The sequence below is a fragment of the Podarcis filfolensis genome, assembly GCF_964270895.1.
Source record: "Podarcis filfolensis genome assembly, chromosome: 11".
Taxonomy (NCBI): Eukaryota; Metazoa; Chordata; class Lepidosauria; order Squamata; family Lacertidae; genus Podarcis; species Podarcis filfolensis.
In genome coordinates, this window is record NC_139613.1 from 25,968,000 (window position 1) to 25,995,616 (window position 27,617).

Here is a 27,617-nt window from a genome sequence, read left to right on the forward strand (position 1 = left end):
ACGGATTGTTTACTAATGGAGCTAGTATTTTGACGTGTACTTTGCATTTACAGTGATAGCAAAGATGAAAAAATCTGGAGTGTTGAGGAAGTGTGTGTGTTAATGGTAAAATATCAACATAAAGTAATGCCAACATTTAAGATGCATAGAATTCAAGTTCCTCACATTTATTGTCAAGGCTGCTGCTATTCCCCATTTGTAACGGTCTGAGGCTGTGAAAATCCTGATAGTGAGTTCATGGCTGGGGCAAGTTTTGAACTGCATACTTCCTAGCCAGCCCACAAGGAAATTCTTTTAACTTAAATTGTGTAAGAACTTGCCACTTAGTTTGGTGGAACTTGTTTAAAGCATCTTGAGTCTAGCAGGTGGTCAGAATTCAGGATCCTGACTAGAGTTTTCCTCAATGTAAGATAAACAGAGTTCTACAGTGTATATCATCAAGCTAAATAAGAGAAATTAATTTGCTAATTTGGCTTTTGGGGGGGTTGATATTCCCTTTCTCCTTGTATCCAGAAGCCCATCACCAGTAAAACTCTTGCCCTGCCTCACAATCTGCCAACTCCCATCTTTAAAGAAGAATGCCTATGATTTGTTGGGTAGCAGCATCTGCTTAATAAAATAATTAGCCTACTTTTAGCAACAGGTAAGAGAGATGCAGCTGAAGCAATTTTGTGGGCTGCACCGCTTTTTGAAAGTGAAGGTGCTTAGTTATATTGTACAGATAAATTCACTTGATTCATTCTAAATTGTATTATTTTCCCTTTGCTATATAAAACCAGTACACAAAATGGCTAAATATGAACAGAAAATTATGAATATTCACTATATAAATTACTTACAGAACCTGCTTATTTACCTATTGTTTATTAATCAAATCCTTACAGACACTACTTCTGCCCCCATGAAAATAAAAAATGTGAGTGCACAGACAGATTGCACAAGACAGAACACATTATAATGTACGTGCAAATGTACATGCATGCAAATTACCACCATGAGGAGGCCAGGAGTCAGCTTTGCCTGCTGAACAGCAGCCTGAAGGGGGAGAAGGGGGAGTGACTCCATCTGCAGCTGATCAGCCTTCAAGGACACACAGGAGAAGGCACTGATGAGAACCAGCTGGCTTCAGCCTTCTTAAGCACAGCTTCCAGCAGCAGACAGAGGTTGGTAACAACGCTTGTAGTTCCTTGCTGCTTGTCTTGGCCCTTGAGCTCATGATCATCAGATACCCTGGACCACCAGGCCACACAGATTGCTGTTCACACAACCCTAGGACTGGACCTGGCTTTGGATGCTGACTCTGCCACCAGGCAAGTACACCTCAGAGACTCTGCTGATTGGCTGGCCTCCCACTCCACTGAGCCCTGCATGTTGCTCAGCAACGAGACTACAACAGGCTGCTGGACATTACATAGAGCAAAGCACTTGGTACCTTTTTGTGTGGCTCAAAAAAAGTGAGCCCATCCAACCATAATTCTCCCAAAGGAGGAGGCACGAGGGCTTAGACAGGGTCCTAGAGTTCTCCTCCTTCCCAAAGCCTAGTTAGCGCACAGTTTTAGAAGGAAATGGGAAGGCTCTAGGACCCTTTCGGAGCACTCGCACCTCCCCCAAAAATATTAATCTGTATGAACAGAAGTTATGTTCTGATTTGTAATCATAAGATACATCCCAAAGGATTTAATGCAACAGTGTTATGTGCCACCTGTTTTTAGAAATCACATTGGAGGGATTGCCAGAATGGGGCGTGTTGAATTTTCCAACTTTCAAATTCCAAAAATTAAGGGTGCTGAAAAGTTGCAACATGGCTTGGGAATTCAAAAGATATTTTGGTTAAACTGATAGGATATAATTTAGTTTTGCTTGGTAAGTAACTACATTAAAATATTGACATCTTTTATGTTTTTGTGGAATTTCCAATTTTAAACTTTGATTTTAAATTTTAAAGTCTTATTTTTGTGTGTAGAACACTGCAAAATTGCATAAAAATCAAAACTACAAACTTTGTAGACTTACCTAAATGTCCAATCACAAAACCAATAGCAGATTTTAATCCCTCATGCCAATAACATATTTTTAGACCCCTCACTGAATATACTTGCAAAAGTTAAGTTTCACCCCTAAAATGACATGCCCTACTGCCAGAATCTGTCTTTTAATTGCTGTTCATCTCAACAAGGTGGTTCATGATGATTTTGCTCAAATTTTGACCTGCTTTCTAAGGACAAAGTTGCTGGACTAAGCACCCCCTGACTTAGCATTAGAGGATTTTGAGCAGTGTGTGCTGCTGGTTGTCTCCTTGAATTGTTGATCAACGTCCTCTCTAGATGGGTTGCTCCTTTGGGGAGATGTGTTGAGAGCTTCTGCATGGCTCTCTGACTGACAGCCACACCAATATAATCAGTGTGAACTCCAACCTTCCCCTTCTCGCCGCTGCTGACTTGGTCAGGGATTTTCAAAGGTTTCAGAGTAGTGTCCAGTATTTGCCTTGCAACTGCTTCAGAATGGTCTGTGGAAACCATTCTAGCTGTGCCTGAAGAAAGGGATCCTTGTCTTAACAGTGTCTCTGAATCATCATCTACCACATAAAGCTCATTGGCTTCATTATATGCTTGTGACGGAGTCTGTAAACTGGGTCGCAGAAGAACCTGCACATAAAACACAGTTGAAACATAAGACAATGCATAGTCTTGTTACGGTTTTGTCTGGTTCCTTACTATGACCCCCGTTGAAAAGTGCACTATATGGTAAATGAATTCTTTCAAATCAAAGTTAAATTTAATGAAAAGCATTTTCATATGATGAAAATGACCTGACTACCTACTGGTATTACTCTTATATGATTATACTGTGGGAAGGCAAACTAAGGCCCAGGGGCCGGATCCAGCCCAATTGCCTTCTAAATCCGGCCCACGGACGGTCCGGGAATAAGCGTGTTTTTACATGAGTAGAATGTGTGCTTTTATTTAAAATGTATCTCTGGGTTATTTGTGGGGCATAGGAATTTGTTCATTCCCCCTGCCCCCAAAATATAGTCTGGCCCCCCACAAGTTCTGAGGGACAGTGGACCGGCCCCCTGCTAAAAAGGTTTGCTGACCCCTGGGTTATACCATTCAGCCATACATTTTCCAGTAGGGAGTAGGTGAGCTCATTCACTCCCTATATACTGTACTATATTAAGCAAACTGAATTAATCTTCCATTGTCCCCTTCAATGCAGCCTAGGTTTCGCCTTCCCCTTCTTGTTGGCCTATTATTATTATTATTATTATTATTATTATTATTATTATTATATTCATTCATTCCCCGCCCATCTGGCTGAGTTTCCCCAGCCACTCTGGGCGGCTCCCAATCAAGTATTAAAAACAGTACAGCAGAGCTGGCTCGAACCATTTTAACTTTTTGCATAAAATCAGATGTCAAAGTGCAATAGACAGCATATACCATTTTTCTTTTTTAAAAATGTAGGCTTTTATATACCGATTAAATAAACTCAGCAGATAAAAAGCTGCAAATGAATAGTTCAGCTATAATTGCTTTGGGCAATCGCGCATGGGTTAGGAATCAACCCTTATGTGAAAATGACCCCAGCATGCTGGTATTTTCCTGCATTTATTATAGCCTTTCTCTGTGTGTACTCCTGTAGGTGACTGCATGGGAAAATCAAATTTATGATCCAGAAATAAAAACACAATAAAAGCCCTGCTGGATGAAAGGCCCATCTAGTCAAGCATTCTGCTCTCACGGTGCCCAACCAGGTCCCTGTAGGAAGCCAATTCAGTGGGCAGAGATCCCTAGCAACTAGTGTTTAGAGACATGCTATCTCTAAAAGCAGATGGGTCCTGATGATGTCGCACTTGTCTGATGTTTGATTGCATTATAACTCTGGTTTTAATAGCAACCTCTTTTTTCTTTTCTTTTTTACCTTTTTACCTTACCTATAACAGAAACATATACAGAGAAGTAGGTAGTAATAAATGGTAATGTAACGCTTTAAAACAGTATTTGCATACCACTGGTGTGGTTCTCTCCATACTCAGCAGAGCAGCACTATATTTTGGATTTGGTACAGCTGGCCAACATAGCTTTCTTGATCTGCAAGGACAAATTTTGTTTAAGCTTGTAAGAGCATAGTCATTTATTAACATCTTAAAAGTTGCCCAAGCTCCATTCTGACGTCTATATTGGTCAGACACTTAACGTTCACCCACATCTTTGCTGGTCATCAATACACCCTGTTGCTTGGCTACTGTTTTTACTGTGTTAAAGTTTAATTAATTGCTTTCATTGTGTTGGTATTTACGAACTGTAAACCACTCTGGGATTTTTGATGAAAGGCAGTTTAGAAATGTTTGAAAGAAAGGGGACCGAGTTGGCAGAAATGGGGTCAACAACAGCCTTTCTGCAACATTTGTACCAGGATTTTTGTGTGGTGCCCTGAACAGTTGAAAGTCCAAGTGCCAAGGGGCAGTTTTAACTGCTTTGGGTAACCATTTATGTGGTGGGTGGGTTTTGGAAAAGAAACCCAAAGGGAACAGGAAAACACAATTCTTAAGCTTGAAGGAGAAAACACAGAGTAATTCCAAATAATCACTCAGAACAAAAGAATATTCTCCTTGTCAGGCAGAAAAATCCTATGAGATGAGGGAGAGGATCCATGATGGAGTTATTACTTCTTCCTAAGCTCTAGAGGCTTTTTAGCTTCCTATCTCTCTCTGCTTTTTCCATCTAAAAAGTTTAAAAAATAAAGGGAGAGAGTATGGTGTCCAGGGAAGAAGGGGGCTTTGCGTTCAGCAGAATCAAATCCTTCCCTGACCAGCCATGGAATGGTAAAGGGCAGTGAGGAGAACGGGCCACCCCTACCCAAGGATTGCCTTTTCCACCCACAAAGAGCTGGACCTGCTGTTTCCTATAATGCTCTCCAAGACTGCACCCTAAATGGTCAGTTCTCTTTATATATTATAGCTCTTTTCTTTACAGAGTTGCACACATTTAAAAAAGGCAGGCAGTTATCTTCTCTATTGTTCACTAAGGAGTAAAACCTACTCCTGGTTTCCAGTGTTCCAGCCAAAGAGTGCAAAGATCCTGGGAACTATTATTTATTTATTTCATAAATTGAGGCAGGGGAAACACAACCATACTTCAAAACATGCAATAGTTAAAACAGTAAAACAGATTAAAACTACACTCAGTTAATAAGCCCGTCCCTTGGGCATGTATTTATTATAAATGTTATTTAAATGTTCATTTTTTTTAAAAAAAAACTTTCAGTAAACTATTTTAAAAAATATTTAAACGCATCAGACGATTTGCTCTTACAGACCTGAATCTCCAGACCAAAGGTTGTTCTCAGCAAATAATTTACTCCTACCTGTCATAGTATGGTGATTTTCACGGATAAACTTGCACATTTCATGGCCTTAAGGAATAGGCAGTTTATAATTTGCTAATGCCAAGTGCTTTAGAACCTTTATATTTCTCACAAACAATCCTGTATTGTAGGCCACTGTTACTTTTTGGTCAGTGTTCTATTTTTGTTTTTTATTAAATTTGTATATTGCCTTATACCCATAGATCTCAGGGTGGTTTCATAGAAGGGAAACATAATGAGAGTGAACTGACAGAGGTTTAGTAGATGACTCCCTGGAAGACCCGCTCCAACTCTAACCATCAGACAATATTGGCTCTAACCATGTTGCCTACTTGCGCTTAATAAGTAATATAGGCTGGATGAAAATATGCAAGGCAAGGAAAACCTCTTACCTTTTAAGTATCAGGGAACAAAGCATGGCAATGGCAGCCATGGTCACCATGAGGCCAAGACAGAGGCCAGCCACACTTCCTTCAAACTCCCCAGGATCTGATGATTGGAATGTTCACAACACTCGTTTAGATTACGTATTGGAAGACAGCTTAACAAATATCATTTGTCAATTGAACCATTTGCACAGAGGGCTAATGGAACCTCCTTTACAATTTTCAAGGCCTCTAGAGAGATGTCAAGCTAAATTTTGCCACGTGAAGTGCTTCTGTTCAGTGTTCTAGCTATCCCACTCTAGCCAGCCAGCATCCTTTGTCCTCTGAGCACACCCAGTTTTTACTGGGCTGCTTTTTTGGGGGTCTCTCCCTTTGGATTCCCCCAGACTTGCAGATCGCTCTCTCTTGCGTGCGATGCTATTTTTGGATACAGAAGTAACGGAACTCACAGCCTGAACAGGGGAAACAGAGGAGATTATAAATATGTCCCCTAGCTAGAAAGCTTTTCAGGGTCAACTTCCCTCTGTCAGCATAAATGCCTATTCCTTTCCATCTCATATTGTGTCCTAGTCAATTAAAAACGAAGAAGAAATATTTTCCAAGGGATCCATTTGTGCTGAATGGGGGCTTACGCTTATTATGACCACACCTGCCTGACTCTTGTTTGTGGCTGCTGTGGCTAAAAATCAAATGGGTGCAGCTCTTACTTCCTCCATGCTAAAATTGAGGGTATATACTAATAGGAATACATAAATAAATGCAGTACTCCCCCATACAAATAATTCAGGTAGAAATGGAAGGACTGGCTACTTCAATGGTCATCTAGGCTGAGGTGAGTGGCATTTCTGCTTATGTTATATGGGGACACCTATTTGTTCTGCTGACACCCCACCCCCACCAGCCCTCTGTGCCACATCCTAATCTGTTACAGAGGTAATCTCAGTCCTTGAAGTTGCTTTGGGAATGGGGCAGAGAGTTTAAGTGCTCAGCAAAAATGGGGTGCCCCAGTATTCATGAGAGGAAGTGGGATTAGATGCCACCTACTGCTTTGTTTGACACTTATCCATCCCGGCAATATTTATACTGAAAAATAAACAAATTCTTAAAACCTTTGCAATACCATATTTCAGGGTAGTAAAAATTTGTGGTTGGCTTTGAGCTCCTTCTCCCTTACTGGTGAGTCCTGAGGTCTGCACTCTATAGAGAGTTTTTGCCGTAAGTCCCATTATGAGGTACTTCTGAGTTGAAGGACCGACAGTAACAGCTGCAACACAAGAGGGAAGAAATCAAAATGCTATGACAGATCATGAGTCCAATATAAGATTTCAATACCTCTGCATAGATATATACAGAATTTATCCCAGTTCAGGCACTGAGATCATCTGTAGGAGCATCACTGGTTTTTTCCATGAGTTGGTGAGGCTCATTTGAGATAGACATGAACCTTTAGCATCATGAACCTTTAGCATCATAGACCAAGCCCTGTTGAATGCTCTTCCAATAGAAATTCAGCAGGCACCTTCTATGTTGACCTTTAAACATTTGCTGAAAGCACTTCTTTCCCACCAGCTTCTGCAATTAAACACTTTCTATAATAGTTAGTTGTTCTGACTACCGAAGAAAGAACGTTCTCAGTATGGATCTTGTTGTCCCTGCCATGAACTCAGCAGGGAACCTTAGGAAAGCCACTCTCTCTCAGCCTCAACTCTGCATCTGCAATATGGAAATGAGAGTACATGATCTGCTTTACAGGACTGTTGTGACATTTCTTTGAAGAAATAGAGGAAGTGCTTTGAGCATTTAAAGGTGCCACGGTAAATGTGTTGTTGTTGATAGATAAAGGAGTCTAGGTGACTCTAATTATATCACTTTTGGCATTTTTTTACTCTGATCCAGTGATGGGAAAGTTGTCATCTTTCAAATATTATTGGACTACAACTCCCATCAGCCCCAGCCACGTGCAATTTCCTCCAACGTTTTTCAATTTAGAAACAAAATGCTGCCTTTGAGTGTGAACTAGATGACGAATCTTTCAATGATAACGTCCAGTCAACAAAGTGACCTACCCACAGAGAGGTTTTTCAAGATTTCGGTGTAGCGAATTCTGTAACCCAGAAGGAATCCTAAGCACTCTTCTGTAGGTATGGCATCCCATTTCACAACAGCTGACTGCTTCGTCACAACTGGAACGGTTACATTAGCTGGACCTTTTTTGGGAACTTAAAAGAGAGTCTCCAAATTAGTCGAGGCTTTTTTTTCCTCCCAAACTAACTTTCCTCAGCTAGTTTTATGCATTTGCTGCCCTCTTGGACTTACCCACTGACTGGTGGTCACTAAGGCTTTGGTCTGCCCCAAATGCATGAATCACAGTAATCAGACTATCCCTGTGCAAGAATGGCCATAGTTGGTATCCCAGCTGTGGGTAGTAAAAAGCACTCCTAGCCACTGAGGTTATCTGGGCCTCCAGTGTTGAAGGTGTCTCCAGGGGCATCCCCAAACTATGAACATACTTTTCCCGAGGGAGCGCAACCCAGTTCAGAACAGCTGACTGGCCCATCTCCTAGACATGGGAGCCACCTACCTACAGCGCCTGCATTTCCCCAGGGTTCAAGCTCAGTTTACTGGCCAACATGCAGTCTATCACTATGCCCAGATCATGCACACAGCCTCTCCTAACTTAGATGTTATGGAGGAACAGACCTGCGTGTCAACCGTTTGCTTCAAAGGTAACACTAAACTGCAGTTAGTCAAAGCTGGAAAACTTTCCTCTTACCCATGCCAGGGGAGAGCATGCATGAGACTGTGGTGTTAACAATAAACCATGATTTATTGTGATGTCCGCACTTATTCACAGTGAGAAACCATATGCAAACTCCCATTTCCAACATTCCAAAATTCCTGCCAGAGTTCTGATACAGCAGAACTGAAGGAATATCAGGATGTTTCAAAAAGAATGGAGCAGAATAATGTTTTATGTAAACATGGGGGGGATATAAATAAAATAATTAAATAATAATTGAATTATTAAATAATGATTAAATTGGGGAACTAACTTCATCAAACGCCCCAAACAAGTCCATTATAGTGTGGAGTATACACTTACATCAGGATAGTTAACATGGCCCTCTCCAGGTGTTTTGGACTACAGTTCCCACAAGACCCAGTCGACATAGCCAATGTTCATGGGTGATGGGAGTTGTAGTCCACAACATCTGGAGGGCAACATGTTGGCTACCCCTGGCTTAGGTTAGTGTCCACTCATTGCAGTAGAACCCTTATGAGTACTTATTAAAAGTTGGAATAGAAACAAGAAGAAATTATATTAGAAAAATACGAAGATATACCTCCTTCCACCACATAGAAGTAAGTCCTGGCCAGCGTCCATTCACGTTTCATGAAATCCTCACACTGACAGTCAAATGCATGAAATGTTACTTTATATAACTTATATGGTTGGAGGCCATCTAGATGGTAGACACAGACATTGCCACTTGCAAATGTATAATTCATAACATAATTCTGCCACACGCACACCTGAAACCCGGGAATCTAAGAAGACTGTGCACATGAATTTGTTGGATATACGTGCATTCCCATCCACCTTCAGATAATGCGAGTGCTCAATTGTTTAAATCAGATGGCATTATATAGCAGATGGCCTTGCTTTTCAAAATATGCTAAGCTTGCTACATCTACAAGGTTGAGATGCTGTGGGGAAACGAAAATGACTTTACTCCTGATGGTTCAAGTATGGATTTTTCTTGTTCCGGAAGCTTTAAAAAAAGCAACCTGAAGGGGATGAACATGTAATAAAAGAAGGTCAAGGAAAACAGGGGATGAATAATTGATGGCAACCTCAGATCAGATGCCTTCCAAGGTACATTACGGCTAATCCCGATTGATCTGTTTGCTAGAATCACCTGTGCGATCCCTATCAATATGCAGAAAGAGAGTGCTGCAAAACGTCCCTGAATTAGAGGTTCTTTGCAGATAAATCAGATGGTCTTCATACAACAAGCTAAGGAATTATTATTGCGCTTTGCAAGGACACATTTTCAGGAAGATGAGGAAAAGCTATCTAGCCTGTGACAGGACAGTAAGTACACTTCATGGCACTAGGTGGCTGTGGGCAAAGGGAATCTTCTCATCTATGTATATTGTTGTTCTGCTGTGTCTGAAATGTAGAAATCTTTCCCCCATGGCTTGCTAATGAGCAGGCACAGTATGGGGGTTTTGATATATCTGTTGTTTTTCATCTAACCACTATTGATGGTACTTTTTCTGAAACTGGAATTTGTTGTTAGTGGCTGGGATGATGGAAAGGGAAAGCAGGACAGAGCAAGAAAGAAAGAAAGTGAATAGTGACTGGATATCCTTTGGATTCATTGAGGTTTGTGCCTTTGGCTTTGGCATTGCATATTTCATCCAATACTATGCAGGATTTCAGTGCAAGCTTCACAGAAACAGAAGGTGCACAGCAACTGCGCTTGCTTTCTATTGTCCAGTTCTGTTTGAAAACTTGTTTCTACACCTACAAAACTTGCCGGAAATCTGAAATCCTACAAAGTCTGTTTGGGCTTGCTTGACAGATGGCTCTGACAGTGCTTGTGTTTCTGGTTTTATTATAATGCCCTGGTTTTCTTGGTTAAAATATAGCTAGCAATTTTGAAAATAAGATCCACTGATCAAATTATAAATAGCCCAGGAAAGGAGATCCACATGTCAAAGCAGGTTTCCAAGGCCATAAATGATGTTTGCTTTCAATGGGCTTAATCACACTGCACAGCACAGTGCACTGCTAGTGCAAATGCAGACACACACTGAGAATATGGAGGAAGTGAATAAGGAGAAGTTTGTCTCTCCTAATGCTAGAATCGGGGGTTTTCCAACAAAGCTGAATGGCAGACCATTCAGGTCAGATGAAAAGTATTTTACAAAACACACAGTTAAACGATGGAATTTGCTACCATGAAACAGAGGATAAGGTTGGCAAAGTTATTATGTCTATGTAAGTGTCAGACGTACAGTGCCTCTTAAAACAAGATACTGGGGAATATAAGTCTGAGAATGCTATTCTGCTCATGTCTGTCCCATAGCCACCTGTGAGAACAAAATGGGTCTTTGGTCTGATCCAGAATCACCCCTCCTACGTTGTTATCCTGGTTCATGAGCTGTTCAACATGATCAGAATCCAAGTGAAGTAGTTAACAGATTATTTATGTCTGATTATTTTAAGTGTCTAGAAGCAAACAATGAAAATACACCTGCTTGTCAGTTTTATAGAAATTGATTTAATACCTAGTCGTATCTCATTTTTCCAAGTAGAAACATGAATCTTCATGTCTTCTAATCCAGTGCCCCAGTCAATCACAATGCATTCTGAACTGTGTTTTAGATCCCAGGTGATAACAGAATAATTTTGCTGATTTGATAGGTTGAACTGGCCAGGTAAATCTGCAATGGGAAAGGAAACTATTAAAAATAACTGAGTGTGTTAAGAAAACCCAACCCCCTCTTGGATGGGCATCTTGACACATGTACTTGGGAGTCCACTGGCATGTAAACACTATTTCATCTTACAGTTTCAGCATGACATGATGTCCACAATTGGCACAATTAAGTGCCCTCAAGCTGCTGCTTCAAATGGGCTTAAGCACACTGAAACCAGCCCTGCATTGTGTCCTTGGTGAGTTCAGACAGATACGTAAGTCGGATAGAAATAGTGTAATAAGCAAACACATTGATTGAAATCCACTTATGCTGCCTCAAAACAGGGAAGTTTGGTCCTTCACCATATTTTTTTTATGCATTCTTCTTGACAGAAAAATACTCTACCCGTAGCTTTTGCAGTGAAACCTGGAACCAGGTATGTTAGCGGAGGGGATTCTCCTGCTTCATTGTAGGCAAAGATTTTGATTCTGTAATAAGCCATGGAGAGATTCAGATGCACCCAGTTCTCTGTTATGTTGAGGTATGTCCGTATGTGGCGGCAATAGTGGGGTATTCTTTCAACGCTTATATTGTAACCAATGGTATTCCTGCTTTGTGTTGTCTAATATAAGCAAAGATGAACATTAAACAGTTATTATGCACCAGAAATAAAATGGCATGAAATATTGCAGGCACACTGAAAGCTGCAATCCATACCAAACTAAATTATAAAAGCATAAATTTTTGATGATAGATATAATTCCAGTATCAATTTTATCTCTGTATATATTTTCTTGTCTGTTTTGTAAATATCACACAACAGCCTTCATTATTACTGACTATTACTATGGCTTGGTTCAGATGCAATGTTTGTTGACCAACCAACCAACCAACCAACCGTGTGCCTATGCAGTCCTTTGGACGCCTTCATTCCCTTCTCTCAAGCCTTAACTCAATACACCCTGGTCTGTTGAACCAGTTTCCCAGATATCCAAACTAGGAAACTGTAGTTTGACCAATCTTACTCGGCACTGCTCAAACTAATTTCTAATTCAGACATCACAGGAAACACTGGTTAAATAAACCAGAATGTACTGAGACAAGGCACATGATGATTTGTTGGACTGGATCATTCCATCTGACCTGGCTCTTCGTCATTTATGTAGCCACAGTACAGAGTAGCTGTTTGTTAGTTACATTCGTTTCACAAATTTAACATACTTATCAAATGTGTCCAAACTAGACACCCTATGATATAGTAGACAGAATTTTGAAAGTGGAGTTAAAATCTCTGCTGAGCAATTATGTTCCCTGGCTGACTCTGGGCTACTCAACACCCCGTCTATTCTAGCTGATAGGATCGCTGTAAGGATATAAGTGGATGGGGCTTTGCCTAAGCTCCAAGGAAGAAGAGTAGCATAAAAATATAATACATTACCTTCCATTTAAGAAAGATACTTATTTTTCCTTGTGCTATCTTTTCAGTTGCATTTTCCACAATGGTTGGCTTTTCAGTAAGCTCTGGTAAATAACAAAATGGGAAATTTAAACCCAGAAGCATATTTACAGTCTGAATTTCATTCTTAAACAAAGCCAAACAACTGAAATACACCCATGATTAAATTAATATGCATGGCACTTACTATGTGGGATCATAATTTCTTCACTCCAAGCACAAACAGAACAACTTTTACCAGGGGGTTTACATCTGAGGCGAGCAACATATGATGATGATATATTTACGCCGAAGATAGTTGCATTAAAGATCCCATTCTCTATAGGAACCTGCAAATAAGTACAATTAATAATTCTCAGATTATCCGCTGGAGTTCTTCCCAAAGGCCAGGTGCCTTAATTAAAATGGCAATCAGTGTTTAGCAGGGCAGTGCCAATGGGATAGGAAGGAGATGTCCGAGGTTATGAAATCCAGGCTGAATAACTCTACACATGCTTTTCAACCTCTTCTTAAATTCCTTCATTAGAGAGGAGTACCCAAACCCTTCAATTAATCCCTATGCAGCTGGAGGCACTGTAAGAATTAGTTGCAAATCCAGCAACCAAAGCAATAATTGAGCAAAATAAAAAACTGACACAGTTTGTACAAAAGGCCAGCTTAATCTGCATCATAAATTTGACACCTGAATTTAACCACTGAAACATGAGCAGTAGGAACAGTAAAAGGAAGATAAAGTAAGAAAGCCACATTTGAATTCGGCAACGTTGAAAGTGCAGCAGAAACTCAGGGAGAAGTCAGTGCTAAGATTTTTCTGATAGTGAAGAACAAAAGAAGAGTTGTGCAGGATCTGGCCAAAGGCCTATTTAGTCCAGTATTCTGTTCTCACAGTGGCCAAACTAGATGCCCACAAGAATAGGGTTGCCATATTTCAAAAAGTAAAAACCAGGACACCCAGAAAGTTGTTGACTTTTTTATGGAAGACCCCCAAATTGTTGCACTTTTTAAAAAGAAAACATGAAAGTTGTTGAAATCCCGGTAATGTGTGGGAAAATCCAGACATATGGCAGCCCATATTAGCCCATTTGAAGCTTTCTAATACAGATCTTACTGATTTACATACTGATATCCAGGATGAGGTTGCTTGCATTTCTTCCTTGTATTGCAGTTCATACTGTAGTACATCTCTTGGTGAGTCCCACATAATTATTAATTTCTGGAACAACTGATAAGCTCTTATTCTGAAGGGTGAAGGACATTTCTCTAAAATGCAAAAACAAAACAACCAAATAGAAAATAATTTGCATGCAGTTTCTCCTAGTCACAGGGTGCTTCCACACTTGGCATTTAATGTGGAATTGCCATGCTTCGTTCACTTTTAATGGGGCATCCACACAACACCATAATCTGATCATAAGCAGACCGTATTCTCCCTGGGGTTCTTCCACCTTTTTTAAGACCACAGAAAAGTCAGGCACTTTTCAGAACAGAAAAAGAACATAATTTCAGCAGCTGCAGATGCACTTAGAGTTTTTATTCCATTTCCCCATCTTTTTTAAAAGGGCAGGGTTTCAGCATACATTCACTATAACCTTAGCAGTGGGCACAGTTTTATCACACTTTGTTGTTGTTGGCATTCATCTGTCTCGAGAGACAATGCAGTGCGCTTCTAGGGGTGAAGTCAAAATGCTGCATAGGCAGCTTCAAAGTGACTTTTCTGGAGTGCAAGCCTGGGCAGTGTGTCTGGAGGACCTGGGCTGCCCAGATGACAAGACACCTCTTGGCCTCACTGATGTGGTCCAAAGGAAAGCAGAGCAATATGTTTGGCACCATTTGGGCTGCACACAGCTGTCAACCTTCCCTTTTTTTGCGGGAAATTCCCTTATTCCAGCGCCGTTTCTCACTGCTTCCCGCTGCTAATCCCGGATTGTTAGATATCCTGTAGACTGTCCCCAGGACAGGTGAGGCTGCTGATCCCTTATTTTTGAGGGTGCTGATCCCTTAATTTTCAAATCTGAAAGTTGACAGCTATGGGGCTGCAGGAGTTGCAGTATAAGATGCCCTAGCAGATGCTATAATGGGGATGCCTTAAAATTAGCATTGTAGTATAATAAAAACAAATAGTAATAATTATAATAATAATAATAATAAATTATACCCCACCTAACAAAACATTTATAAAGATCAAACATTAAAAACTTCCCTAAACAGGGCAGCCTTCAGATGTCTTCTAAAAGTCAGATAGTTTATTTCCTTGACATCTGATGGGAGGGCGTTCCACAGGGATCTATACCTGAGGTGATTGAATGGGCTCCACTGCAAAGGTTATAGCCGCAGCCCATATTGATCCTGTAATTTATTGTCAAATACTGCTGTTTGATATGGTTTACCCATCAAACCAATTCAAAAACTGGATGCATAGTAAGCGGTAATGGGGGACGGACCCAAAAGGTCATGCATACCAGGTGAAGACATTCCAGCCCCATCTCTGAAGTGAACAGCTGTGCAAATACAGTTTTAAACACAGCTAGGGGTGGGATCCTGCTGCGTTTCAAGGCACTAATGTGAACAAATCCAGATACCCTTCAGTTATATGATGACTGCTATTAATATCACCCCCACTTAATATTCTCATCTCTGTGCTAACTATACTCAGTTCTTTCAATGGTCTAGAAAAAGTTCTTCCCCATGTGGTGGTGAAGCCTCACCACATAAATTGTGTCTGGGTAGAAGGACAGGCTTGCATAAAATTATGCCTGGTAACTGTGAGTGTGAAAGAGAATTGCATGTGTTGGAATTTGCTGGCTAACATGTTTGCTGCCCTAGGGGAAAAAAATACAATAACAAAACCAGAACTATTTTACAATAAAATCTGCAGCTTCAGACTATGGAAGAAATGTAATGTACTTGTTTTGCTGGGCACGAATGAAATTTTCTTTGTTGTCACACATCCCTCGTGGGAATAGCGGCCTGATACCCATATGGTCACGTTTGCATGAATGCGAATATGATGCTTTCTTCTTGTTAAAAGAGGCAAGGTCGTTTCCACCTTTTCACAGTGTTGTTTTGTTTCCAATTTCCTTCAGGGGAAAGGAAAGCATAAAGCAAACTCAATATGCGTCATAGATACATTCCGTGTTTTAATACAGCAGATGATCTATAAGTGGCAAATTCACAGGGAGGTAGGAAACAAAATGAAGCCTGCAATCAAAAGACCAATTTTTTGGCAGCCAAATAATCTTCTTTTAAAAGTTGCCTTCTCTTGGGAACATTAAAATGCTACATTAATATTTGTGCTCCTTTTCATGAAAGTATTTTTAGAAATGCATTAGATGTTTGCAGTAAATTATAAATGGGGAAAAAAGGATGATTTGAAGGTAAGGAGCCTCGTCCAAGTTTAAAGAGAGAGGGTCTTAAATTTTCTCTACTAATCAAGAGCAGTCAATGTGGTGCCCTTCAGATGTTCTTGGACTGTAGTGTGCATCAGTCCTACCTTGCCAACATGGCCAACAGTCAGGGATGATGGGAGTTGTAATCTAAAGGATCTGGAGAGTATCCCTGCTCTACTGCAGTGTTTGTTTTATGCTCTCTCACACAGCATTGAAATGAATGGTTACCATGTTTAGCACCTCAGCTTATATCCACAATGCTCTTTGAATGCTCCCAGAACATTAGGGTCCACCATGACACAGTTCATTCCAGCTTCTACCCAAAAGCTGCTAAAATACTAAGCTCACCAGATCTGTCCAAGTTCCATCTCTGATGCTTCCCCTGGCTTAGCCAATCTTAGTTCTGCCTACGATTCATTTAAAAAATATATAAAATTGATAATAGCCAGTGATCATACTTAGTGGATCTGTTTGTTTGTTGTTGTTTTAAACAGTTATGTCAATAATAATAATAATAATTTATACCCCGCCCATCTGGCTGGGTTTCCCCAGCCACTCTGGGCAGCTGCTGACAGAATATTAAAAACACGGTAAAGCATCAAACATTAAAAACTTCCCTAAACAGAGTTGCTTTCTGATGTCTTCTAAAAGTCAGATAGTTGCTTATTGCCTTGACGTATGCTGGGCGGACGTTCCAGTTAAAAAGAAAATTCTCAAGCCATTTAGCCATGCAGCATTTACTCTTTCTAGAGAGACTTTGGCAATACAGGGAGACTTCTTCACTCTTTTACGAAAACATTCCCAGGCACCACTTGATGGCACTAGTCAGCAGGGGGAAAACTGAACCAAAAAAAATCCAAAACAAGACAGTCTAGGCCAGAGCGAAAGGGCTGAAAGGCAGAATTTCCCTTGTGTCTCTGAAGAAGCAACTGCACCCTTCACTTAAACACAACCACAAACCAGCATTCTGAATGAATCATCCACATTGTCAAAAAAGAAAAAAAAAGAGAGGAAAAGTTTAAAGGACTGATTAGCACTGAGGTTATTTATGGGTCAGATGGAAGAGTTTGTTCTAATAAAAGAGACACTGTCATTAAGAGGTAATGTTTGCACCACTTCTGCTGGCGTTTGTGTGAAGCCCGTACACAACACTATCCAAGTGACCCACAGTGGCTGCTCTCCCTTGAACAGTCTTCTCAGGGCCTAACTACATGTTTCCTTAATTGTGTGGCTTGAAGTTGCAGCAAGGAATTTTTTTTTTAATGGTTCTGTTTCATGGTTTAAACCTTTACAGTGGTACCTCGGGTTACAGATGCTTCAGGTTACAGACGTTTCAAGTTACAGACTCTGCTAACCCAGAAATGGTACCTCAGGTTAAGAACTTTACCTCAGGATGAGAACAGAAATTGTGCGGTGGAGGCGCAGTGGCAGTGGGAGGCCCCATTAGCTAAAGTGGTACCTCATGTTAAGAACAGTTTCAGGTTAAGAACGGACCTCCAGAATGAATTAAGTTCTTAACCCGAGGTACCACTGTATTTGTTAAGTATTTATTTATTGGTTAAATTAAATACTGGTTATTTGTTTACTGGAGGATGCTGAATGCTGTTTGTGCTGGCTGGTTAGGAGGAGAAAGATGAGAGAGGCTACCAGATCCACCTGCACGTCCCTCCCATGCTTGAGATCCCTCAGGATTGGGAAAGGGAGAGAAGAAATAGTTGTGTCTTATTGACACCCTCTTTTTCTTTTGTCTGTCTTTGTTGCTCTGTTGCAGCCATGGACAAGGAGTGGGAAGTTCTTGCTGTGGATATTTGTGGGCAATGACTGACACACCACTCAAGGCAATAGGGGGCTGGACTCTAGATGGGTTTTAAAAAGGAAGCCTTCTACAGAGGGATTTTAGAATCAAAATTCTTCAAGTATTCTTTCTTCCCAGAGAGAAGAAAACCATAGCTGTCCTGGCCAAATAGGGACTGTTGGGGGGTATGTAGCCCCAGAAAAAAATACCCCTCCCTCATGCTGCTATTCATCCTGGGGCGAGACAGAAACACTTGCAACTGGCACCAGAATTAAAAGGTTAAAATCCCCTATCATGTAATTAACACAGGTGTAACATTCGGCTCTCAGTACACAAATACTTTCAGGCCTCACATAACCATTGTGTGCTTACAGAAACTTTGTGAATTATCTGGGACTGGTTCTATGTGTATGAGAAGTGTCATGAACTGGCAGGACAAAGGGGAGGAGGAAGAGGACCCTGACGAGGGGGGCAGCTGCGACTGGGACCCACTGAGGGGGATGGGAAGGGAGAGGCTGGGGTTGTGGAAAGTACACACAGGATGACAGAGGATGGCGAGGGGGTGGGGTTCAGTGTCCAGGGACCAGAAGATCAGGAGCCCTCATCAGAGCCAGAGAGGCCTCCATCTCCATGAACAAGGCGGGTTCTGAGGCGTGGGGAGCAGTGGGAGGGAGACTGAGGCAGGCAAGAGGCCATAGCCCAGGTGGGGCTCGTCAGCTCAGGGAGAAGGTGTGTGATTCCTGAGCTGGAAGAGGCTTGGAGCACGTGAGGGTCACATGCCTTGTCAAGCCCAAATGCTGCAATCAGCAGGCAAGGTACAAAATGGAGGCAGAGCTGAGGTGCTGTGACTGCTCAACTGCCATGTTGATGGGGCTCACCTTGGATGCTCCGGGATCCCTATGGGACTGTGCTTTGGGTTTGACTCTGGACTGTGTTTCCTGACTGTTGGACTTTGGACTTGACGTAATATATACGCCAGCAGGACTTGACGCCAGGTAGGCCAGGGGTTCAGGACAGAAGATTGGCTTTTGTTTCTTTGCCAGTGATCTAACATGTGCATTGCTTAGGTGCATTGCTCTCTCTAGGATGAGTTTTACAAGGGCTCAGCTTGAAACAGGATAGTTATTGGAGAAGGGAAGTAGGGAAACCCATTTAATTGTGATAGTTTGCTTTTGGTAGATGTCCATTAGTAAATTCCCTTCTAGCAAGCTTTACATTTTGCCATCCAATTTTATGTTGGTCTCCCTTTACTGCTAAATCTTGTACACTATACTGGTAGCTGGCAGTCCTCAAAAATAATAATTGCATCAGCTGGGGGTGCTAACCACAGGAGACATGGAGGGGACCTTTAACCCTTCCCCTCACCTGCTAAGATCTTGAGGAAAATCTTTTCTCTGAAACTCTTTTTTAAAACAAACCTCTGGTGCACATTGCAGTTGATTTCCCAGTTCCCTCTCCCTTGACTTACCATTTTAAAAACACAGTATACAGAAGAGAATCTGTTGCATGGGGTAGGGGCAACCAAGAACAATTCAGGATCAATTTCTCTTCGATGTAGTAGCATGTCAGAAAGTCATGCCAATCTGAAAAATGAAAACAAGCAACCACATCCATCGGGGGGTGAAGAAGTATCTCTTGAAGATTGTGGCCAGTAGTCATAAGAATCACCACTAGCAAATAGCATGGTGGAGCAGAGACACTCACCTGACCTCATGGCAAATAAGCTGCTACTACTGCATCTAATTTCATAGATTCACAGAAGGGACCATGAGGGTCATCTAGTCTAACTCCCTGAACTGCAGGCATCATTCACCTATTGTGGGGCTTGAGCCTGTCAGGCTGGATGAAGAAGAGTGGTAGGACATAGCTGTCAACATTTCCCTTTTTTAAAGGGAAATTCCCTTATTCCAAATAGGATTCCTCGCAAGAAAAGGGAAATGTTGGCAGCTATGGTGGTAGGAGGCACCAGCAGAGGAACCTACAAGGGAAATCCCAGAGGAAGGAGGCTCAGAGCCAAGGGATTGGTGGTGGGACACTGAGGGGAGGCCACAGGGAGGAGGTTGGGATGAAGCGCCGGATGCTGAAGGGGCAGCAGGGTTTAGGAGCAGGAAGAGCCTGCGACAGGGCGTAGGTCAGACTCCAAGGTGAGGGGTCAAGAGACTGATCCAAGAATCCAAGGACTCTCCCTCTCCTGCTGTAACAAGCTCCCCTCATCCTTGGTCTTCAAGAACTCACAGAATAATGAGAACAGAACAGAGGTCTGAGGTGTGCAGGCACAGTTTGGGACTGTCCAGGAGAGGAGGAGCCTTGGAGAAGTGTGGAAGACAGGGACCTTCAGTTCTGGCAACAAGACCTGCTGGGGAGTGTTGCTAAGACCATTAGGTCGAGTTGTATGCTTGTTTCCTTGAATAAAGAGTTAACTTCACTAACAACAGAGATCTGCTTCCTTGACTGCTGACCTGCATCTGACTCCAGCCCTGAAAGAACCCAAGACCCTGAGGCTAAGAGTCTCGTGCTCTATCAACAAAGCTATCCCTCAGCACTTTTTGAATATGTGGGCTGTGAATTCACAGGAATTGGAGGGTGGCTTCTAAGAACCACTTCCCACTGGTTGATTTAAAAGACAGACATGCAATGTGAAAGTCTTGCAAGATTCTAATCTTCTCTGTCACTGCATTATCTGCCTTCCTTCAGAACAATATGACTCACTTTAGAGCTTCCTGTGAATTACCTGGACAAAATGTTTTTTAAACTAGCCCTTGATATCTCATTTTGGACAAGGAAGGGTCATTATCAGCCCTCTATAACATACAGGTGAATAAGAATTATGGGTGGTGGGGGAAATCTTGAGGTGGGCTTTGTTTTTCATGAGTCAGAAAGGGAAGTAGGAATCTTGACTCCCCCAAGTGTCTTTACCAGTGGAAATAGGGTTCTCCACCATACATTTCTATGCAATTGCAGCCTGAGCCAACTGGAAAATATGGCACACTGTTGAGATTTCTTCACAAGCTGCTGCAGAGACTAAGAAGAATTTGTGCTAGCTACACACCATACACTGGGAACTGTAGTGTTGGTATCACTACAGTTCTTTGGCACAGTCCTCCTCCTAGCAGATCCCCCTTCTGCACCAGGGCTGCATCCACCCCCAAACTGGCTTACCTAGCAGTACCTGTGCTCCTCTGATCATCACCAGGTAGCCTGCATGTGATATCCCACAATTTATTTATTGAATTTAAACCCTCCCAATGGAGCCCAGACCAGTGCTGAAGGTAAAATTTAAATGGTGTCTTGATCTTCCTAGCTAGTCAATGCTGAGCAATGGATGACGATGACAATGATGATGATGATGATGATGATGATGGTCAGGCCTAGCACAGGTCCTGGAGGCCTGGCAGCTGCTTCAGTACGTCATGAGGGACAGTATCAATGCCAGTTATAATAGGATTGCATACCCTCTAAGTGGGACGTTCTAGATTGACAGAAGCCACCCCAGCTTCTGATCCCAATCCTGGATGTCCCATTTTTGGCTCCTGTGCTCTGGCTGCAGCAGAACAGCACAGGACCAAAAGATGGACATTTTTGGCTCCACACTGTGGCTTGAGTCGGTTAGCGCACACCACAGCATGGGGCTAAACAGGTGGAAAAACCTTTCCTTGACCTTGTGCAACACCTCTCCTCTTCCTCCATCTGCCACAGCACTTCTGGAAGCATGTCTACAGTGCTGGAGGAGAAGAAGGAGGAGGATGTTTTGGTCTGTGCAGCATCTCCTGACCCTGCACAGATTGGGACAAACTCCCAATATGTCGCGCTGGTCTGTGTGGCATTTCCCAGGGCTGCAGAGGAGGAGGTGGAAGACAGTGGACAAAGGTAGTAGGAAGGGGTGAATGAGTGAATGGCTTGCGGCAGTGAGTGGGAGGGCAAGGAAGGGGTTGGCGGTAGGGAGTGGGTGGGTGGGTGATGGGGGGAGGAGTGCACCAAATTTCCCTCCCAAAATTCCCCCCCTAAAATGTGTGGGGGGGTATGGTATTGGGCTCTACATAGGTAATGGATAATCAAAAATATTCACCTGGATGTAATGTGCACGAAGGCCAGCCACAATATGAGAAATCAGAGGCGTCTATAAAAGAGAGAAAACAAGGTTTGAAGAAACAACCTTAAATGGGAACTAAAATGTCCTCTCCCACATCTTTTAAGATTATGCTTGAAAAGCTTTCCTTATTCTGTATATGCACCTATACCTGGAGCTAAGCCTCACTGAACTTAATTGGACTTGTTTCTAACTGGACATATACAGCTTTCTACTCCTTTTTCTTTTCTTGCTATGGCCTTATATGGTTGGCTGATTATTCCCAGCTGTGTTGAGTAGGTTGCTAGTTGTAGGACTCAGATGGGAGGAGTAAGATGGGGCTCACAAAGGCAGAATTAGCTGGCTCTGTCTGTCATTGACTCTTAACACCGCCGAGTCCACCTAGTTAGAGTCCTTGCCTCCAACCCTACTAGTTCTACGAGGCACTAGCTTCTGCTGAGCTGGTGCTTACCTGGAGCTGACAAGGAGGAGCAATTGAAGCCATAGCCTGTGCCTCCCCAGAGAGAGAGGCCATTACGCTCACAGAAACTGGAAGCTGTGAAGAGAGATAATCAAAAGGTACAGAATAGCAGCAACCTGATTCCACCAGAAGACATTCCTATCTAACAGCTGTTATGGTGGAGGGTACAGATCATGGGTGAGGGGAACCTATGGTCTTCCAGACGATGTTCACTGCTTATAACTTTTTCTTTTGTTTGTGTATTTTAGTGCAGTGTTGACACTTGTAACTGAACACCAGAAGGGCTTCAGGCTTGCATTCAGAACCACTCTCTGGTGGCTGGGCAGCAGATCCAGTGACAGTTTGCCACAAGATCCTCACAGAGGGAGTTTTTGAATGACTATTGCAGCTTGCATGTGATGCACATGCACCAAAGGCAGCACCTGCGCATCAGAGGTGAGCTGTAATAGTGTTAGGAAGTTTCCTTAGTCCAAATATGTCCACCGCTTTTCTGCCAAAGAAACAGACAGTGATGTCACAAAGTGATTTTTGTCTGTGGAAAAAGAACAATGCATTGAATTGTCATGTGATAGGAACCTCAAAGATAAATGTATAATAATAATAATAATAATTTATTATTTATACCCTGCCCATCTGGCTGGGTTTCCCCAGCCATTCTGGGCAGCTTCCAACAGAACACTAAAATACAATAACCTATTAAACATTAAAGTAAAGTTATGTGAATTTTGGCTTAATATTACCAATATTACTCAATGAAACCATTTCTGTGTTGCTGCCATTTGGTAGTGCACATCTTTATGAAGGCAGTTTTTCAGAAATGTTGCCATGTCCAACAACCATCAACCATGTTGACTACTTCTTGGCAAAATGCTAAGATTAGTCATTGACTGATTCTTGCCAAAATAAACTTAATACTGAATAGAATTATTTAAAATAATTTGTTAGCAACAACTAACACTTCATGTAACCATGCATGTTTAGAATAAATTTCTGAAAGCAGAATATTAAGCAATATCCAGCAATCAGATTATTGATGTTCTGTGAATAACTTTGTACGTCCTATAAATATTTCAATGAATTCCACGTTAATAGTGATATTAAGTAAATGCCTCAAGTAATGGCTATAAAATAGGCAAACTTGCAGTTAAAATGCATGAAACTAATGGTGGCTGAAGACTTAAGGTCAAAAATTCAAGTGGTAATAAATCAAAGGGTCACCATGCCAAATAAATTTGGACTAGTGCGTCTTCATACCAAAAAGGCCAGGAGGCCCTGTTTTAGATGGCAATGCCCATTAACCTGACCATTAGTCATGCTGGTTGGGGCTGATGAGAACAAACATCTGGAAGGTCCTAAGTTTGGGAAGGCTCCTCACAACCACAAAATCTTATATTTTTACTGTTTTCTTTTCAGATTTAATGTAATCTGAGATACTTGGGAAAGACCTTCTTTAGTTAAGACTTTCTTTAGTTAAATTGTGAATCAAAATTTGCTCACATTCAACCCCAGATCTTCTATTTTGGGTGTGGAGTTGGAGAAATGATGCTTTTAAGATGATGGTGTACCTCAGTGGCAGGGGAACTATGGCACTCCAAATGTTGTTGGACTCCCAGCTCCATCATCCCTTGCCATTGGCCATGCTGGGTGAGACTAATGAGAACTAGAGTTCAACAACATCTGTATGGTCACAGGTTCCCTATCCATGCCATGTATGCATGCACAGTTCATTCTTGTACCCTAAAGGAGTCCACTTAGGAATATTCTCCCGAAGGAGCAGCCTGAGATGTGGCGCACAGGGGCATCAAACTCTAGACAGCTGCTCAATATTATCTTTCCCTTAAATTGCGAGTCAATATGCTGCTTAAGGGGGTAGAGCTATCCTATATCCAAATAGGACTGTCCTCATCCAAAGGGTTTTGCAGTGAATAATAACTCACCCACTGGGAGCCAAGCCAAAACTGCGAAGAATAAACGCTGCCTCATTTCTCCTTTGGAAAAGAAGCACAAGGGTAATTACTCAGTTCCATTTGCTTCAGTATATCGATCCATTACATTTGTATTCCATCTTTTCAGGTTAGGCTGAAAGACGGTGAGATAATTCAGGTATAAATCCAGGCCAAAGATTTGAGCTATGTTTACAACCTGACAAGACCTCCAGGCCTGTGCACCCCACATGTGGCAAATCCCTTCCTGCTTTAGGGCAGAACTGTATTTTGCAGTTTCACCCAAATGGTTTGCCCTGCAAGCAATGTTTGGTACTGAAAACCATGTGTCCAGTTCTGATTAGCAGGCTGAGTGTTTGACTGGTTTGATAAAATGGGAATGGTTTGCTTTAAACCAGGTAGCTAGAGATGAAACTGCTGTGGACAGAAGGAAAGCAAGGATCCTTTGATTCCAAGGGGCCTAACCTCCTTTGTTCAAGTAGTGTCAACCTATGTCTGAACCATTACCGTGACTTGCCATCAAGTAAGCTCCATGGCTGTGCTGGCAGCTTTTAACTGAGAGCTTATCTATACTCAATTGCCCACACTGTGTCAATAGCATTTAACCAAGCACTCCAGTTTATTTGTGAACAGCTTCTGTGGGTCGCCTCTTGTTGATAATAATAATAATAATAATAATAATAATAATAATAATAATAATAATATTTGTACCCCACCCATCTGGCTGAGCCTCCCCAGCCACTCTGGGCGGCTTCCAACAAAGAATAAAAATACATTAAAATGTCACACATCAAAAATTTCCCTGAACAGGGCTGCCTTCAGATGTCTTCTAAATGTCAGGTAGTTGTTTATCTCTTTGACATCTGATGGGAGGGCATTCCACAGGGCGGGCGCCACTACCAAAAAGGCCCTCTACCTGGTTCCCTGTAGCTTTGCTTCTCGCAGTGAGGGAACTGCCAGAAGGCCCTCGGCACTGGAAATCAGTGTCCGGGCAGAACGATGGGAGTGGAGACGCTCCTTCAAGTATACTGGGCCGAGGCCGTTTAGGGTTTTAAAGGTCAACACCAACACTTTGAATTGTGCTCGGAAACGTACTGGGAGCGTATCTTTAACTTCCAGCCCCCCACTCCCCAAAATATCTAAAGCTGCCTAACATTTGAGTCAGACAACTAATACATCTAACTAGTGTTTTTTTCCTGGGGGGACTTAAGGGTATCCAGTACCGGCACCTTCCCCTCCCCCAAAAAATGTTTAAAGTGTGGCACTTGCTATAACAACTTCATGGTGAGTACTGGCACCATTTTTTCCTATATAAAAAAGCACTGCATCTAACCCTGCACTGACTACTCTGACTGGCAGCATCTCTCAGGAATAGATCATTCTGAATTGTGCTACATGATATTATAAATTGGAGGTGTGAGGGCCTGAGTCTGTCTAGGTCCTCACTGCAAAAAGTGTGAGGAGTCTTCACAGATACAAGACACCCCCCTGCTGCAGAATCATGATCCAACACATGGAAGGCAATGAAAACAGGCGTCAAGCACTGAGCTAGACTGCTTGACCCCACTGTCTGCCTCCTGTGCAAGTTGCACATTTTTATAATGACCAAATATGGCTAGCACAATCCATTATTCTGGAGAATCTAATTTAAAACAGGCATTTCTAGGAGAAAACCATTTCTAGTCTGAAGGAACAAAATGTAAAGTACTAAGGGATCCTAAAATACACAGATACATAAACCACATCCTTCCGCTTTTGTTTGTTGGTTTAAGCTATTTTAAAAATATCCTGAGCTTAGTAATAAAAGTTCAAAGTCCAGAAAACATGAAACTTTCATCAAATGAAATGAATAGTAATTTATAGTGGGAATTAAGAATATTAATTACTGCTGAGCTACCGGTTTCCATGGGAATCTTTTTTTTATATAAAATAAGAAGAAAATCTTAGCTTTTTGGCCGTAAAACTTCATAGGCTGCCACTATTTTTCGAAGCTGATTTTTCTTCCATTCCATTCATTTTTCTTTAGATGTTTTCTTGCTTATATCACCCTATTTCTAGAATGGCATTTCTCCCAATTGCTAGGCACACTTTTGTTAAATAAAAAATGCCAATCCAGTCCTTTGGATCATAATATCCAAGCAAGAAGCCCAAATGGACTCTTCATGGTTCCATTTTTTTCTTGGAAACTAACAAACAACAGAACACAATTCTCTCAGCTTCCTGATTGCAGGTGAAACAGAACTGCAGTCTCAAGTTATTATAATCAAGGATCGCATGTGAATTCCAAATGCCGCTAATGCACTCTGTAATATACACAAGGGCAGTTATCTCACTGTAATTCTCATATTCCCGGTCACCTGTATGTCCATCTGTTGTTATTACTTGGTCAGGATCTTGTTAAAGCATTTTCAGAAATAGACTCGTGTAAGTAGGATCTGAAGCAGATAAAATGGAACATGTCTGGAAATAATAATAATAATAATAATTAATTATAATAATAATACATGTCAGACAGTATATTCTTACCTTGACTACGGTTTAAGCAGCTGAGAAGACCACATTGTCCTGTGCTGAAAAGCATTAAGTGTAAATATATATTTATATAATATATATTTTATACCATATTTGTCCAGAGTAGAGCATATTTCTAATCTGTCATTTTCCAAAATTCATAATGACAGCAAGTTCTTTTGGCTCCACCCCCCCCCCCCCAATTTCACCTCCCTTTGCTTAGAAGGGTTTTTTAATGGAAATAGTATTAAATAGTTATGGATTAAGAAAATACAGAAGTCACTTTTAGGCTGGAAAGGTTGCAAGCCAAAGCTATGGGGAGAGCTGATCTTACAACAGAAACTGCCAACCTCTACACCGTTTTATAGCCACCTACTGATAACTTTCCCCCAAACTGCTTTGTCAACAATAGGAAACTTAAAAAAAAAAGAAGCTTGCAAAGTACTGTAGCGTATCATTAAGTTATTATCACATTATCTATCAGGTGCTACCCTTAAAAGATTTCCTACTAAATGTCAACACCACGCAAAAATTTCCTTGTAAAATAGAATTTACCTGGAACTTACCGGTACGTGTTCGTAGAATATAGCCAAGTGGGGGAAGCCATAACTGTTTAAAAAGGTATGATGCTTATTTAAATGCATAGTGCAGGTGAGGCCCAAAGTGTTGTGTTTGTGTACCCTCTGATCCCTTATCTCGTGTGCATTAATGCAATATTGCCAGAGTAAGTAAAATGTTCTGGGTTGATTAACTCAGTGGGTCCGGAAGACAAACGCACAAGTTGTGTTAGCTGGCT

At 41.6% G+C, this 27,617-nt stretch overlaps 1 protein-coding gene across 2 annotated transcripts in view; it reads right to left on the bottom strand.

Moving 5' to 3' along the window:
* Nucleotides 1–524: 524 nt before the first annotated feature.
* The window catches only part of LOC310744577 (interleukin-6 receptor subunit beta-like), a 63,450-nt gene continuing 36,357 nt past the window's right edge, over nucleotides 525–27,617 (bottom strand). Inside the window, exons 2-17 of one of the 2 annotated variants that reach the window (XM_083576102.1) lie at nucleotides 24,305–24,355; nucleotides 22,359–22,442; nucleotides 21,887–21,937; nucleotides 19,289–19,403; nucleotides 15,544–15,716; nucleotides 13,760–13,899; nucleotides 12,827–12,968; nucleotides 12,622–12,704; nucleotides 11,589–11,805; nucleotides 11,052–11,207; nucleotides 9,098–9,217; nucleotides 7,820–7,972; nucleotides 6,874–7,017; nucleotides 5,760–5,856; nucleotides 4,010–4,091; nucleotides 525–2,645 (exon numbers count right to left, since the gene is read on the bottom strand). In XM_083576102.1, coding sequence (XP_083432228.1) covers nucleotides 2,169–2,645; nucleotides 4,010–4,091; nucleotides 5,760–5,856; nucleotides 6,874–7,017; nucleotides 7,820–7,972; nucleotides 9,098–9,217; nucleotides 11,052–11,207; nucleotides 11,589–11,805; nucleotides 12,622–12,704; nucleotides 12,827–12,968; nucleotides 13,760–13,899; nucleotides 15,544–15,716; nucleotides 19,289–19,403; nucleotides 21,887–21,937; nucleotides 22,359–22,442; nucleotides 24,305–24,355 — 2,285 coding nt within the window. In that variant the 3' untranslated portion in view covers nucleotides 525–2,168. Of the gene's footprint in view, nucleotides 2,646–4,009; nucleotides 4,092–5,759; nucleotides 5,857–6,873; nucleotides 7,018–7,819; nucleotides 7,973–9,097; nucleotides 9,218–11,051; nucleotides 11,208–11,588; nucleotides 11,806–12,621; nucleotides 12,705–12,826; nucleotides 12,969–13,759; nucleotides 13,900–15,543; nucleotides 15,717–19,035; nucleotides 19,107–19,288; nucleotides 19,404–21,886; nucleotides 21,938–22,358; nucleotides 22,443–24,304; nucleotides 24,356–27,617 lie in introns of those variants that run through there. The other variant, XM_083576103.1, reaches the window with a different exon arrangement.